The sequence below is a fragment of the Trichosurus vulpecula genome, chromosome 4 (genome assembly GCF_011100635.1).
Source record: "Trichosurus vulpecula isolate mTriVul1 chromosome 4, mTriVul1.pri, whole genome shotgun sequence".
Lineage (NCBI taxonomy): Eukaryota > Metazoa > Chordata > Mammalia > Diprotodontia > Phalangeridae > Trichosurus > Trichosurus vulpecula.
The window spans coordinates 308,543,260-308,558,187 of NC_050576.1; the positions used below are offsets into that span (position 1 = coordinate 308,543,260).

Sequence of the window (14,928 nt, forward strand, 5' to 3'; positions counted from 1 at the left end):
ATTCAGTATTTGTAAGGGAAATGGCAGAACACAGTTACAGAAATCTGCTCAGAAAACACATTGAAAGGAAACATGAAAATGCATGTTCTTGGTGGGGGGGAGGCGGGCAGTAACTAAAGACTGAAATTAGTGCCCTGTTTCCTTCTCAGGAGTTGTTCATAAAAGTTCCTTGATGAATGTATCTTCTGTGTTGAACAAATGCTCTTACACTACTGTTGAATTGATCCATCCTTAGCTCAACTAATACCTCGCTGGGTATAATATCTCAGTTAAACTGGTTGATGCACTGGGTGCCTTTTCTGATATTTTTCTTCTGAGCTGTTGCTCTGCTAAGGTAGATTAGTTCTCAACAGTAACTATAGTATACATCACTTTCATCTTCAGGCTTAGGTGATGCAGTCCTGAAATCTGTCTGTTCACTTCTCTCTTCTTCTATTTCTGGGTTCAGACTCTGGTTCTTCTCAACAAATGTTTGCACCTTGGATCATGGGTGATAACCAAATCCTCTTCTGTTTATAATTATATATAAATTATATTTGTCTAATAATTATAGAATAATTTTAGCATTCATATCTCTCCGCTATATTACAGCTTGTCATATTCAAAAGGAATAGCAATTATCCAAGAACTCTGAAGCAGACCAAGTACTTCAGCAACCTTATTTTAGAACTGAGCAGACCTGTGTCCCATCAAGTGAGCTCTCAAGGGTCATGGCACATACATCCTCTCATTTGAGCGCAAAGAATATTGTAATTACAGGCAAAAGATGAGTTCAAATTCTGTTCATACCACTTAGATTGATAAAGAAGCAAAGGACTTTAGTTGGAGCCCTTTATATTATTGAGGCGAAAAATGGGGTTTGACAGATAGTATTCCAACCAGGATTCATACACATCCCTTGAATTCTGTCCATGGCATCTCTTTTTTTCTCCCTATGGTAACACATTGTATTACCTTGGGCCAGTCACCTAATCTTTCTGATCCTTACATGCTTCATCAGTGAAATGAAAATACAATTTGCACTAAGTACAGGGTTGTTGTGAAGATCAAATCAGAGTATATACACACACAGATGTACACTTACACACATATGGCTTCATTGGTATAAATCGCTATAGAAAAGTGAGTTAATAAACAATTATGTAAAACATTTTCTATCATAACCTGTGTGCAGAACCCGTGTTAAGGAATATGGCTCAAGTATTTTTTTTTTGGATGAATCCAATGTACGGTAGAGCGGGCAGTCCTTGGATTCAGGAAAACTTGAGTTTAAGTCTTATCTCTGATATGTGCTAGGTACACGACTATGAGCAAGTGCATTCTCCCAGTCCACTCTCCGAGTATAAATTAGAGATGACCAACAGTAAATGGAGTTTCCACATCAGGATTTCTCCATATTGAGGAAATCACCTTTGGACCAAAAAACGGAAAAAAAAAAGAAATTGGATGCCATTATCTTTATCATATCAGGGTAGCTCTCTATTTGAATACTTGCAGGCAGATAAAAATATTAGCTTTCATATTTAAATTCTGTTTCTTTTTATTAATGAAACCACCAGAAATCAGAAGCATGTCTATAGGCTACACTGAATAATTAATTCTCTCCTGCCAAAAGTACTATATTCATCTGAATATAAGCCATACTTTCTCCTTAAGTATGACCTGGGTAAAGCTTGAGTTAGACCTATGACCACTGATACTATTTTCAATATACCGATATATTTTACCCCTTTAAAAGAGATCTCATTTTAAGGGGGAAGCCTATATTCAGGGTTGGCCTATAAACAACTCACCAATTCCACCACTACCAAATGACCCTTAGTTAGTTGAGTTGTGAGTTAATACTGCTCATCATTACTTCAACATCCATCTCACACCAGGCACCATGCAGAACACATTCATTTATTTTTTAAAAAAATCTATTAAATGCTATGTACTGAGCACTATGCTAGGTATTATAATATAAAGTTGTGGTAAGATATGATTTCTCCCTTCTTGGAGCTTATAGATTAACAATAATAAAACCAGAGTTCAAATCTGGGATCAGAAACTTACTAGCTGTGTGATTCTGGGCAGGTTACTTAAAAAAAAAAATCTCTGCTTGCCTCAGTTTCCTCATTTGTAAAATGCGGATGGAATAGCACCTACCTCCAGGGTTGTTATGAGAATCAAATAATAATCACAAAACACTTAGCATAGTTCCTGGCCTTTAGTAAGCTCTGTATAAGTGTTAGCTATTATTATTATTATTAGAAGAAGAATCAAACAGTTAACGGCAATGTACAGTATCATTTACAAAATCATTAAACAAGTATGAAACAAAATGTTTTGTGAAGTCTAAATTCAGGGAAGCCTTCGAGCAGGTGACATACAAATTAATCTTTAAAGGATGGGATACAGCAAGCAAGGAGGAGTCCTCAAGCATGGGGAATAATATAGGGGGAAAAAAACCTCTGCAGAGTTGGGAGACTTCAGGTTATAGAGAGAGTGGAGAGTAGGTAAGACGATTTAATAAGCACACATCTCTCTGAGAAGACTGAACGAGATCAAATGGTAAGGTAGGGTGGCATCAGATTGTAAATTCCAGATAAAGGAGTTTGAACTTTACTTGGTAGGCAACGGGAAGGCTCTAAAGATTTTTGAGCATAAGAGTGGCATTACCCAATATATACTTGAGAAAAATTATTCAGGCAGCTGTATGAAATATAGATGGAGTCTGAAAAACACATTCTCACTTGCAAGCAGCTGATGCCTAGAACCCGAAGGCCAGCACAAGGAAAGAACACATTCAGAGAAGTGGCCTCTTCCTCCTTCATCTCCACCTTTTCCTCTCCCTCCTCTTCCTTCTCCTCCTCCTCCTTGCCCCTGACAGCAAGACTTCTTATTTTCATTTCCATTTTAACTATGTAGATCTGCCCTAGCATGTGTTCTCAAGAGCTGCTTTCATGCTCAGGGCCTGGGGAGCTGTAACATAGTTAGCTGTGCTATAGCAGCGGGTTGCCATCAAAAAATGCTATAATAGGATTAAAATAAAAGAGAAGTATGTGCTCACAATGGGATGGGGATGATTTTCTAACACATTTCCTGTGTCAAGTGGCACCAAGTCTACTGAGTAGGTGGGTATTGTAAAAAAAAAGGTTATGTCTGGTAGGAAGCCACAATGGTGACCATGGCCAAGTCACCTGACCTTTTTGAGTCTCCTTTTCTTCATCTGTAAAATGGTGGTAGTAATGTCTGACTGAAGTATTTTACAGAGCTGTGGGAGATCTAACGAGATGATGAAAGGGAAAAAATAAGCTATAAAGTGCCATGCAGACATGTGAGGGAGTAAGGTCATGGAGGGTGATCACACCTATTTTGCAGGTGTAGAGGGGAGTGTAGGACCTGTCTCCTAACTTCTGATTTGGAAAACTATTTATCTTTCTGGGGCTCAAACTCCCCCAAAGAGTAATCTGACATATTTCTGATGAATTCTTGGTGGAGGGCTAGATTTACAAGTAGAGGAGCCAGGTATTAATTCCAATTTTTGCCACTTAACTACCTTGGTGACCTTGTGATATTAATTACTTAATCTTTCTGAGCATCATTTTTTACATCTTTAAAATGAGGGATTTGTACTGTGACCTCCAAGTTTCCTTTTAATAATAATAGCTGGCATTTATATAGTGCTTCAGGGTTTGCAAAACATTTTGTAAATACTATCTAATTTTATCTTCATAAATACCCTTGTTATGTAGGGGCTATCATTATCCCCATTTTGGGGATACTGACTTGCTTCTGATCATGTTAACAAGTGTTTGAGGCTGAATTTGTATTCAGTTCTTTCCGACTCCAGGACAAGCACCCTATTCACTGTACCACCTCTCTACCTTTTAGCTATGACCAGGGTAGGAGAATCAAAAGAGATGATGAATACAAAGAACTTTGTAAATCCTTAAAGCACAATGTAAATTTATTCCTATTATTGGTGGAGTATTGGGTGACCTATACTTCTAGGGAATGGGGTTAATCATATTAATTCATTTATTTATTTGTAAGGTATGCTTTTGGGACATATTCGATGCAAGGCAGGCTTCTAAGCATTTACAGATTACAAAAAAGTATAGGACATATTCCCTTCCTTGAAGGAGAATGTGGCCTATTACAGACTCTAAAAAATGTCCAAACTACCGTAACATGAGATGATAATATGTGATAAGTGTGCTGTGAGTGGTACAGACAATAAATGCAGCAGGAGTTTAAAGGAATGAGAGATGGCTTCTGGCAGGGGATGATAAAGAAAGTTTTGATGGAAAAAGTGGGCTCTGAGCTAGGGCTTGAAGGAGGAGAATATTTTTGTTAAGTGGTAGTCTGAATGAGGGAAGAAATATTCTGTGTCTCAAACATAAGCAAAGGCTTAGAGGTAGGAAAGGACAAGGTGTGTTTGAGAAGTATCAAAAAGACCAACATGGATCTGCCACTTATAGAAATACTACTGAGTAGCTTGGCTTTATGGCAGTGAACCCAAGTGACTTTGTGGAAATCCTATAACTCTGGTAGCAGCCAGATGAGCAAAATATAGTTGGATGCTGCAAGAAGCTCTATTTATTATCACAATATATGCCTCCCTCTGCAACTCTAACATACCAAGAGTCAATAATAAATTATCCCTTAATTGAAATAATTATTTCTTTCTCCATCTGATTTCTGAATCATACGAGAACCTCACGATAATGAGAATAATAAAAATCGGGGATAAGAATCAGTACTTTTCATTCTCTATCTGTTGCTACCCAAGGAATATACTGGAAAATGTCTTGGGTTCCTAGAGTTTTTTTTAAACTCTCTATTTTGTCCTAAAATTACATTTTTAATTTCCAATAACTTGTTTTTCTCTTAAAGAACAAAGAGAGCACATATTGCTGTTCTCATTCCCATTTTTTTCCTTTCTGTACTTTATTTGCTAGTTCCAAACTTAGCAAGTTCTCTTTCTCATTTCTGTGCCTTTACTCACCCTGTTCATTATTCTTGGGATGATATCCTTCTCTTCCCTACTTCTTTCTCTCCCTCATGGTGCCCATCATAGTGTCTTGCACATAGCAGAGCATATGTTTATCTGTGACCACTAAGCCCCTTTGTAACATCATTGACAAGTGGCCATGCAGCACCTGATTGAAGACCTTATTCCAGAGGAAGTTCATTTTACTTTTGGGATGCTCTCATTGTTAAGAAATTTTCTCTTATTTTGAGCCAGAATCTGGATCTCTGACACTTCCACCCATTGCTCCCAGTTCTTCCCTCAAGGCTAAAGCCCAATAAGCCTAATTTTTCTCCTATATGACAGCACTATAAATACTAGAAGGCAACTATCATGGTTTCCCAATTTTATCCTTTTTTTTTAAAAAAATGCTACACATCGCCAATTCCTTCTATCTGTCTTTATGTGTCATGGTTTTCAAGTACTTTATCACCCTTGTCACCCTTCTCTGGTTGTGCTCTAGTTTAATCTTCATAAAATGTGGTACCCAAAACAGAACAGAACACTTCAAAAGTGTTCTGATGAGGGCATAATACAGCAAGATTAACACCTTCCTCATTGTGGCAATTGTATTAAGTGCAGCTTAAGTCGCGTTAAGTTTCTTTTAATTACCACATTGCGTTGTTGATTCACAGAATCATAGAATTTGAGAATTGAAAGGGATCTCAGTGACCGTCCAATTCTAATCATGGAGGCAAAGAGGATGCAGTATGATAGACCCAATAAGGGGTCATTCAGATTTCTACTTGAAGACCTTTAAGACAGTTGCAGGAAGTCCATTCCCCTTTGGGGGCAGCTCTAAGCCTTAGTCTTTCCTGGCATTAAACCCAGAACGGCTATTTTGGACTCCCACTCATTGCCCCTGGTTCTACCCTTTGGAACCAAACAGAAAAAGTTTAATTGCTTTCCAAAAGATAGACCTTCAAAGACTTACATTGAGCTTTGAGTCTCCTAAAGCCTTCAGATATTTATCTTGCAAAGTTTTTATCAGGTATTTTTTCCTTTCTGAGTAGGAACTCAATCAATATTTATTTTTGAGATGTTATATAACTTTTCCATATTGAGACTTCCTGGTGACATGAAAGTTTTTTGATTCATTTATTAAAAACCTACCATGTGTGAAGCACTTTGCTGAGGGTTGGGGATGCAGAAATAAAAACCAACCAGCCCCTACTCTCAGGGAGCTAATTATACACTAAGAGTACAGCTTAAAAAATCAATTGTATTAAGAATATACACCTCTAACAGCAGCAATAGCCCTATAGCCTAAAGCAATAAAGTAGATATATTTATTACATCGATTCCATGATATGCCATGTGTTGTGAAAGCTATCAAGCACTCTTAAACTTGAGGGTTTGTGCATAATCTTCACAACATTTTAGCTTCAAAACATTAGTTTGTCAAATCTTTCACTACTGGATAAAGCTGAGGTCGTGTCTGTATAATGTAATTCTTTAGAGCTGAACAAGTTTGGATCTCCAGTGGTTATTTTGAACCCAAACATGGCAACTAAGCTACTGAGTCAAAAGCTATTTTATTTGTTTTCATTGACCAAAAATCTATTTTTTTCTCCCTCCCACAGGAAAATAAAGAAAACCCTTATAACAAGTAGGTATAGTCAAGGAAAAAAAAATTCCCACATCGGTTATAAATAAAAAAAAGTACTGTTCTCAATCTGCACCGTAAGTCTGTTGACTCTTTCAGGAGGTAGGCAGCATGTTTCATCATGGGGTCTATATTGGTCCATGGTGTTCTTTGTGCTGATCAGAGTTGTTAAGTCTTTCAAAGTTGTTTGTCTTTACAATGTTGTTGTTATTGGATAAATTGCTGCAAGTCATCAAAGCCCATGAGCATTAAACAAGCATTAAAAAATAGGGATTTCCAGTCACATATTATCAAATGCTCTCAGGTTCCTTGAACAAACTGTATTTGGGTAGGGAGTCAGGGCCAGGCTCATTTGGTGTTTGAGAGGCCTGGAGATTCCATAGGAGCCATGCTGTATAGCCTCCTTCTGATTGCTACTCTTAGCTCCAGATCTAGCACATAAAGGCAATGTAGGATTTTGGACCAGAGAATATGGCAGTTCTGTAGGTTTGGATTCCATGGTCTGACACCCAGCATCTGCAGGAACATTTGTGCTTACTGGCTGCTGCTTCCTTGGGAGGGAGCCAGTACACTGAAAAGGGGGAGAGGCTGTAGTCAGAAAAATAAAGAATTCCAAGGCCTTGCAGGGGTTAGTTCTGGAGTTTTTGACTAAGTATACATACATGTATACACATACATATACATATATATACAACACACATATATATGTGTATACACACATATACACATATACATACATATGTGTATATATATATACATACATGTGTGTGTATATATGTATACACATGCAGATGGGGCAGCTAAGTGGTGAAGTGGATAGAGCGCTGGGGCTGGAGTCAGGAAGACTCACATTCCTGTGTTCAAATCTGGCTTCAGACATAGTAAGTAGCTATGTTACCCTGGGCAAGTCACTTAATTCTGTTTGCCTCAGTTTCCTCATTGTAAAATGAGCTGGAGAACTAAATGAAAAACCACTCTAGTATCTTTGTCAAGAAAACCCCAAATGGGGTCACAAAGAGTCAGCATGACTGAAATGACCGAACAACCACCACCACCACAACAACATACATATATGCTAGGTGCTGTGGATTCAAAGACAAAAACTGCAGTAGTCTCTGCTTTTACGGAGCTTGCCTTCTACTTGCAGGTTCTGTGGTTGCAACTTCAACATAATTGACCATCCTTCTTACTTGCTAATAAGAATAATGGTAATACTACTTTATATGCTACAACTATTAGCTCCTACGATTAGTGACTTATTCTCCCCACATGGATTGTTGCTGCTCCAATTTGCTTTCTTGGGCACCTTTTACTTAGTGGTTCATAAGCAATGCTTGGACCATATTCATTCAGATGGTCCTTGCCTCTCTAAAATGTGACCTCATATAATTAGGGTATGGGAAATAGGCATAATCAATGGGGTATACATTATAGTTGGTTTGGGGGGGGAGGGCAGATTGGCATTTTGAAGTGAGTGCTTCAAGAACTATATAGATGGAACTGTTTCATGGAGGTAGTGGGTTAGGAAAAAGGAAGTGCTCACCCCAAATGATAAAGATTTGAGATTCTTCTATGTACAGTGCGAATGTCACTAAGACACTGGGACTGGCTGTCTGGCATCTATCTTTACCTTCCTAACAGACCTAGGGCTGAAACCAGATTCCCATATTTGTCCTTCCAAATACATTAGAAGTGTTTTGGCAGTTGAGATCAGCCTTAAAGCCACAGGTTTTGTTTTTTTTTTTTTTAAGCCATAAAAACTCTGGTTGATGCTTAACTGCTGATACTTTCTAGAGGATACCACAAACACATGAAATGAAAGAGGACATCAGGGGAATGACTGTTTCTGCAGCTGCCTCTGTGGAACTTTACCAAAGATAACCTGTGGCTTGAGGCTATTTGTCCATTAGCAAAGCATGAGCCAATCAGCAGCTTTAAGCCAGAAGCAAATTACTGTGATTAAAAAAAAAAAACCAGATGATTTGGCTAGTCAGTGCAGCTAAAAAGGGTTAGAACAAAGAATAGGCTAATGGTGAGGTCTGTGGGCTTTTGTTGTTGTTTAGTTGTTTTCAGTCATGCCCCACTCTTCGTGACCCCTTTTTGGGGTTTTCTTGGCAAAAAATACTGGAGTGGTTTGCCATTTCCTTCTCCAGGTCATTTTACAGATGAGAAAGCTGAGGCAAACAGGCTTAAGTGACTTGCCCATGGTCACATAGTTAGTAAGTATCTGAGGCTAGATTTGAACTCAAGTCCTCCTGATTTTAAACTACCCCTGTCTGTGGGCTTAGAGAGAAGGAAAGAAATGAAGGATGAGTAAGGATGTTGTCCCCATTCCTCTCAGTCAGCAAAAAGTTGAAGCTGATTTTGATTTTCCACAACTAAATTTGTTATCAGATTGAGAATCTACAGTATATACTTTACCATGTTTCAGCACAAAGTAGATTTACAACAGCTGAGATAGTTTGTCAAATGCCTGACAAACCCACAAATGAAAGCAACACAGCTGTGCAGACTCTGTCTGACACTTAGAAAAAAAAAAATTCCCCCAAATCCTTCATCTTCCTAAAGGACGACTCTAGAGAGATTTCAAAATGTACGAGAGGAGGAAGCAATGAGATTACATCCTTGAAAACATCACAAGAATGGGCCCATCCGATTCCATATTCTATTCTCCTAGCAGTGTGATTCCTGGGGATGAGAATATGTAATGAATATAGTGGCAGGCACTACAATTCATGCATGCTTCCCCCAAATGGATTCTCCTCAGGCACTAAGGAAAGCCAGCTGCATGTTTTAAAGGACAGAGCCTTAAGGGTGTAAAAAGTGCAAAAGTATTGATGTTATTTTTGTTGCTGCAATATTAAGGGTAGGTATTTGCTGAGCAATCTATATTAATCTCTTTATCTGATAAAGGTAATATCCAGGCTGAAAAGTAATGCAATTTCCTCCTTTTGTTTTAAAAATAGAATGGGTTAATTTGGTTAAAACATAAGAATTATACAACTTCACTGCCAGCTGATTAATTTGGGGAAAATAAAAGAATTAAAAATATGTCTCTCTATGTGTCTGGTATGACCTGGGCATAAATAGCCTTTTGTTTTCATTTATTTTTGCTCATTATAAAATTCTGATTCTTTAGACACTGCTATAAGTGCCATGTGTGGAATATATTTTCCATTTGGTAATGTAATTTTAGTAAATTACCCCAAATGAATATCTCTTTTCGGGTAAATGAGCTCCTTTGTGATTTTCTACTGCATGCATAATCTAAAACTGTCCACTAGATGGCACTGTCTCTTCACGTCTGGAGGAGAACTGAGTAATAGGTAAGTAAAATTGGCTTATTTCCCAGAAAATTCCAGAAGGTGGCAGATTTTAGCTATTTATGAAAACCTTACTGAAGTTAAGAGTCAATGTAGCCTTTTAAAATTATTTTTATTTATCTTTCCATAAGGCGATTATGAACTGAATAAAAATTATTATCTGTGATATTTAAAATATTTGAAAATGTTTTATGTTTTTAGAGTATGTAATACAAGCTGAAGGCCTAACAGAGCCAACAGTGACACAAAATCAAAGTGAAATTGACCAATAAATTGAAAACTCCATTACAGGAACAATTTCCCCCAGTTTGAGTAATTGTGTTGGAGGGATAGCCTGAACCTTTCTAAACTTTGTGAAATTCTGCGCAGTCCACAAGCGCTGCTGGGACCATCCTTTTTAACCCAAGACAGAAGAGGTGGGGAGGGAGCAAGAGAGGTAGACTGTTGTTCCTAGTCCTTTTAATTTCTGGTCAGCTTTTCCATTGTCTTGACAAGTTCGGGCTGATCTGTGCTTGCTTCTGACTTTGTGTCTTTCCGAGTTTACTGCTGTGTGATGATGTAAGGAGATCCTAATTTCAAAATTGAGGAATGATAGTCTGACTACAATAACTCAACTGGTGGGGAGCATGTTATCCAGGTTTTATTGCCCTTTTTGTACATGGCAATAAAGCAAGAGCATGTACCTGGTACTTAAGAGGCAAGCCTCCTAGTCTCTGTCCTATCACTCTTTTGCTATGTAACCATGGACAAATCATTTAATTTTTCTGTATTTCAGTTTGCTCATTTGGAAAATGAGAGATATAAACTATAATTCAATGGTACTTACCCTGGGACCTATGAACTTGTTTCAAAAAAATTTTTTTGTTAACTATATTTTAGTATAATTGGTTTTCTTTGTAATTCTATGTATTATATTTTAGTCATTTAAAATATTCTGAGAAGTAGTCCATAGGCTTCACCAAATTGTTAAAGGTATCCTTGACCAAAAAAAAAAAGGTTAAGAACCCCGGGACTAGATGATCTCAAGAGTTCTTACAGCTTTAACAGTTGATGAGTTTACCTTTTGCATTCTCAAAACTTAAGAGACAGTGTGGTATAGAAGCAGCTAGGTAGTACAGTGGATAGACCCTAGGCTCGGAATCAGGAAGGTGAGTTCAAATCCAGCAAAACACATTTATTAGGTGAGTGACCCTGGGTGAGTGATTTAACTTCAGTTTCCTCAACTGGAAAATGGGGATGAGTAATACAACTTCCAAGGTTGTTTCGAGGATCAATGAAATGACATTTGTAAAAGGCTTAGTACAATGCCTGGCACATAGTAGGTGATATATAAAAACTAGCTATTATTAATTATAATTATAATATTAATTATATAATTATCATTAGATAATGCCCTATAGGCAAGAATAGCTGTGTTTATGTTCCATCTCTGATGTATGCTGGCTAGGTGATCCTAGGTGAATTACTTTTCTGCAGTCTCATTGTTGTAGTAAACTCTAGTCTAAGAATATATGTTGTGAAGAATGTGCTAACCTGCATTGGTAGAGGAAGTCCCCTCACCTGGAAGTTTCCTATGTCTATGAAATAACATGTCTGGCTGTCTATCTATGATCAAAACCACTATCCATCCAAAGGAAGTACAGGAACCATTTTCCATCTATCAGCTCCAATTCTCAGGGTAACCCAAGTCTGCCTATTCTGGGAGAGTTACAAGTTCCTCAGTTGATTATGGCCTTAAATAGTATGGATGGGCTTCCCAGCTCACCCACTCCATTAAGTGCACATTCAAGCAAGTGTGTTGGTAGGTTGGTAGGACAAGTGTTTGAAAGCCATTCTCCTGAGTGACTGCTCTACATGGCTCTTGGCACTCCAATATGCCAGAGGATTGGTACTCAGTCTAGGCTCATTTATCTTATTTAAATACTGCAAAGAAAGCAAGCTCGGCACTGTATTAGACTGATTCAAAGATTCATTTTCATCTCCACCCTCTAAATGGCTCACCAGCCTCATTGCAGAGGGAGAAAAAAAAACCAGAACGAAATAAAGGAAAAGAGGGTTAAAAAACCCGGCAGCAAGTGAATGATATATACCAGGGTGCACAGAGCTCAATATCCACAATGAGGAAACATATGTCTTGGACCCTAGATATATGGCTCAGCCCTGGTGTTGAAATGGTCAGGAAGAGAGATAATCATTATCTTTTCTCCCAAGGTTTTAGAAACGCCTAATGTTGAATCTCCCACAGTAGAAAGTGGAAAAAGAAGCTGGTCCTCACTGGAATGTGTGCTTTCAGAATCTTGTGTGGTCACTTGCCACTTTTGTAAGCGAAAAGAAGGTGTTTGGGCATCAATATATCTGGATAGAGGGACACCCTGAACGGTAGAAAAATTTCACGGAAAAACCCGAGGTGCCAAACTGAGTACAGAAAACTAAACGGAGCCTTGCGGTCTGGGCTCAAGGTTTCTGGATTTGGGTTTAATTTATGGTCTTGAATAGGAAAAAATGTCCTAGCCTAATGCTCTAGGGTGAGCTTCGCCCGAGGATCCGGCAAATCTGAAAATCATGGACAGCATCCATCCCTTCCCTGTCTGAGCTCAAATGTTCTGATCCTAGGCAGGATTCTGTTTTATCCGTGGCAGATAGCGCTGGAAGGAAATTAATTCAGCCGCAGCAACACGATGCCAACGATGATCCTTTCACTATTTCAATTTATTTTATTTTTTTATCAGTCTAACCACTCCCTTCCCAGCACTGAACTTTGAAATCAGACAGCGAGCCGAATGCAGGTTTACCGTGTTTGCTGAGAGGGGACCGCTGGGGGATGCCGACTCTGGTCCAGCCACAGCACTGGATAAACACATTTAGGAGCATTTTAACCAGAACAGCCAGAAAACACCGGGCATCCCACTAAAATGCTACGGCTTGGTGGTGAGGCGGGATGCAGTGTGCCGGGAGTGACGGGAGCGCATTCACTCTACCTCCGCCAGGCTCAGGCCGGCTCGCCGCACCACAGAAAGGGAAGGCGGACGGACTCTGATGCTGTTGGCTTCAGCTGTGCAGGCAGTGAGACCAGATAAATCAGGGCAAAACAGCTTTGGGCAGGGGAAGGAGGGCTGGACTTTTTTTTTATTTTATTTTTTACTGAGATTGGCCATCTATGATTCAACAAACTTAATGCCAAATCTGCCTTTCATTTTCTGCTGTGAAACCAGAGCTGCGTCTGCTTTTTATTCATATCCAATACCATTTAAATATTGTGGGCCCTTCTCCAGGCCCCAAAGCATCTTTAATCCGTATTAATAAAGCACACCACATACCTTCTCTGAGTCTCAGTTTGTTCACTTCTAAAATGGTTGGGGGGTGCAATAGGGGAGGGGAGAGCCAGAAGATCTCTAGGGTCTCTTCCTTAGAGGACTTCCCTTCAAATCCTAGCTTTTCTATTTACTACCTGTGTGACCTTGGAAAGTAACTTAAACTCTCTGGGCCTCAGGTCTTTATCTGTAAAATGGCAGGGTGACTAGATGACCTCTGAGGTCTCTTTAATTTCTCTATCTATGATTCTGTGTTCCTTGGGTAAGTCTCTTTATTTCTCCAGGCTTCAATTACTTCATTTTTAAGATAATGGGGTTAGATTTGACCCCCTAGAGGTCCTTCCCAGCTCTAGAGCTGTGACCTAGTGAACCCAATGTACTTGCTACGGGGTACATCACTTTATGTGATAGGGACATTTTTGAATAATTGTGAGCAGACCGAACTTTGGTACACTGAATCAGATTAGAGAAGAAGCCTGGCATAGTGAATAGGACAATTGGCTTTGAGTCAAAAAACAAAACAAAACAAAACCTGGATTTTATCAGACACTTTTTAATCATGTGATTAATGATTGTGAGCACCTTAACCTTTGTCAGCCTCAGTCTCCCCACTTGTAAAATGAGGGTAATAAGGCCACCTATCTTGCAGAGTTGTTGTGAGGTTCCATGACAAAGAAAATCAGGTGACATGTAAGCACTTAAGCAGTTACATAAATGTCAGTTATTGTTAAGATTTGAATTCTGTTAGAGGGATTTACAATCGACAGAAATCCTGTCATGAATAATTTTGAAAAGCAAACAAACTAACAAATCAATAAAAGAGATCTTTATTTATTTTGTAAATCTGAAGGCTGAAATAAGCTTACTTTGAGTGAAGTGTGCCTGTATTAGGTCACCCACATGCCTTTAAGCATTTTAAATGCACCCTATTCTTACACACCTCCAAGGTACACAGATTTAATCCAGGCCTTTTATTGACTTGTCCATCATCATTGCAGCAGGCTTTTTATTGAGTAAAAGACTAACACTGGAATAATATGAGCTCACATGATCCCAGTACTGCCTAGTGCTGGAGTGAGAGGTATGGGTTACATAATAAGCTGTCACTGGAATTATTTGTGTAAAGTCCGAGCAGCTTCAGGGTGTGTGTAGCTGCTTCCCCACAAAGAGAGGCTTTGACTATGGAAATGAGAACAGCTTCTGCTCTAAAGAAGGGCTCTGGTAGTCACTCATAAACCGTGAAGTCCATTAGTTGCATCTCCCCTAATAATCCTCTAAGTTCTGTCCTTGCCCAGCCAATCCAATGCAATTTGTGTACTGTGAGTTTTCCTTGAGTTGTCAGGAAAATATTCCAATCCTCAAATCAGTTGGCTTAGTTTGGTATACTTGGTAAAGAGCTACCACAGGGAATCCTATTGGCATGGCTTAGTTATTCTTGCAAATGCTATCATTTCTAGCTTTGCAATTTTGAACAGACAAGACCTCCGATGAATTACTTTTGAAGTTTCAAACCTAGAAGGAATCAACTTTTCCAACAACTTTTGCCTCCTGAAGGGATCTCTGTTCTTCATCTGACTTTGTTGAGGTCAGTCTAATCCTGTGTTTTTAAAGACGAGGAAACAGATACAAGATGTAGCCACCTCTGAATAATGCAAGATGGCTGTCACATAG

At 38.8% G+C, this 14,928-nt stretch overlaps 1 protein-coding gene across 1 annotated transcript in view; it reads left to right on the forward strand.

Moving 5' to 3' along the window:
- The window catches only part of LOC118847157 (protocadherin-8-like), a 57,104-nt gene extending 44,293 nt beyond the window's left edge, over positions 1–12,811 (forward strand). Inside the window, exon 4 of the mRNA XM_036755742.1 lies at positions 12,696–12,811. Coding sequence (XP_036611637.1) covers positions 12,696–12,811 — 116 coding nt within the window. The remainder of the gene's footprint in view (positions 1–12,695) is intronic.
- The last annotated feature ends 2,117 nt before the right edge of the window (positions 12,812–14,928 follow it).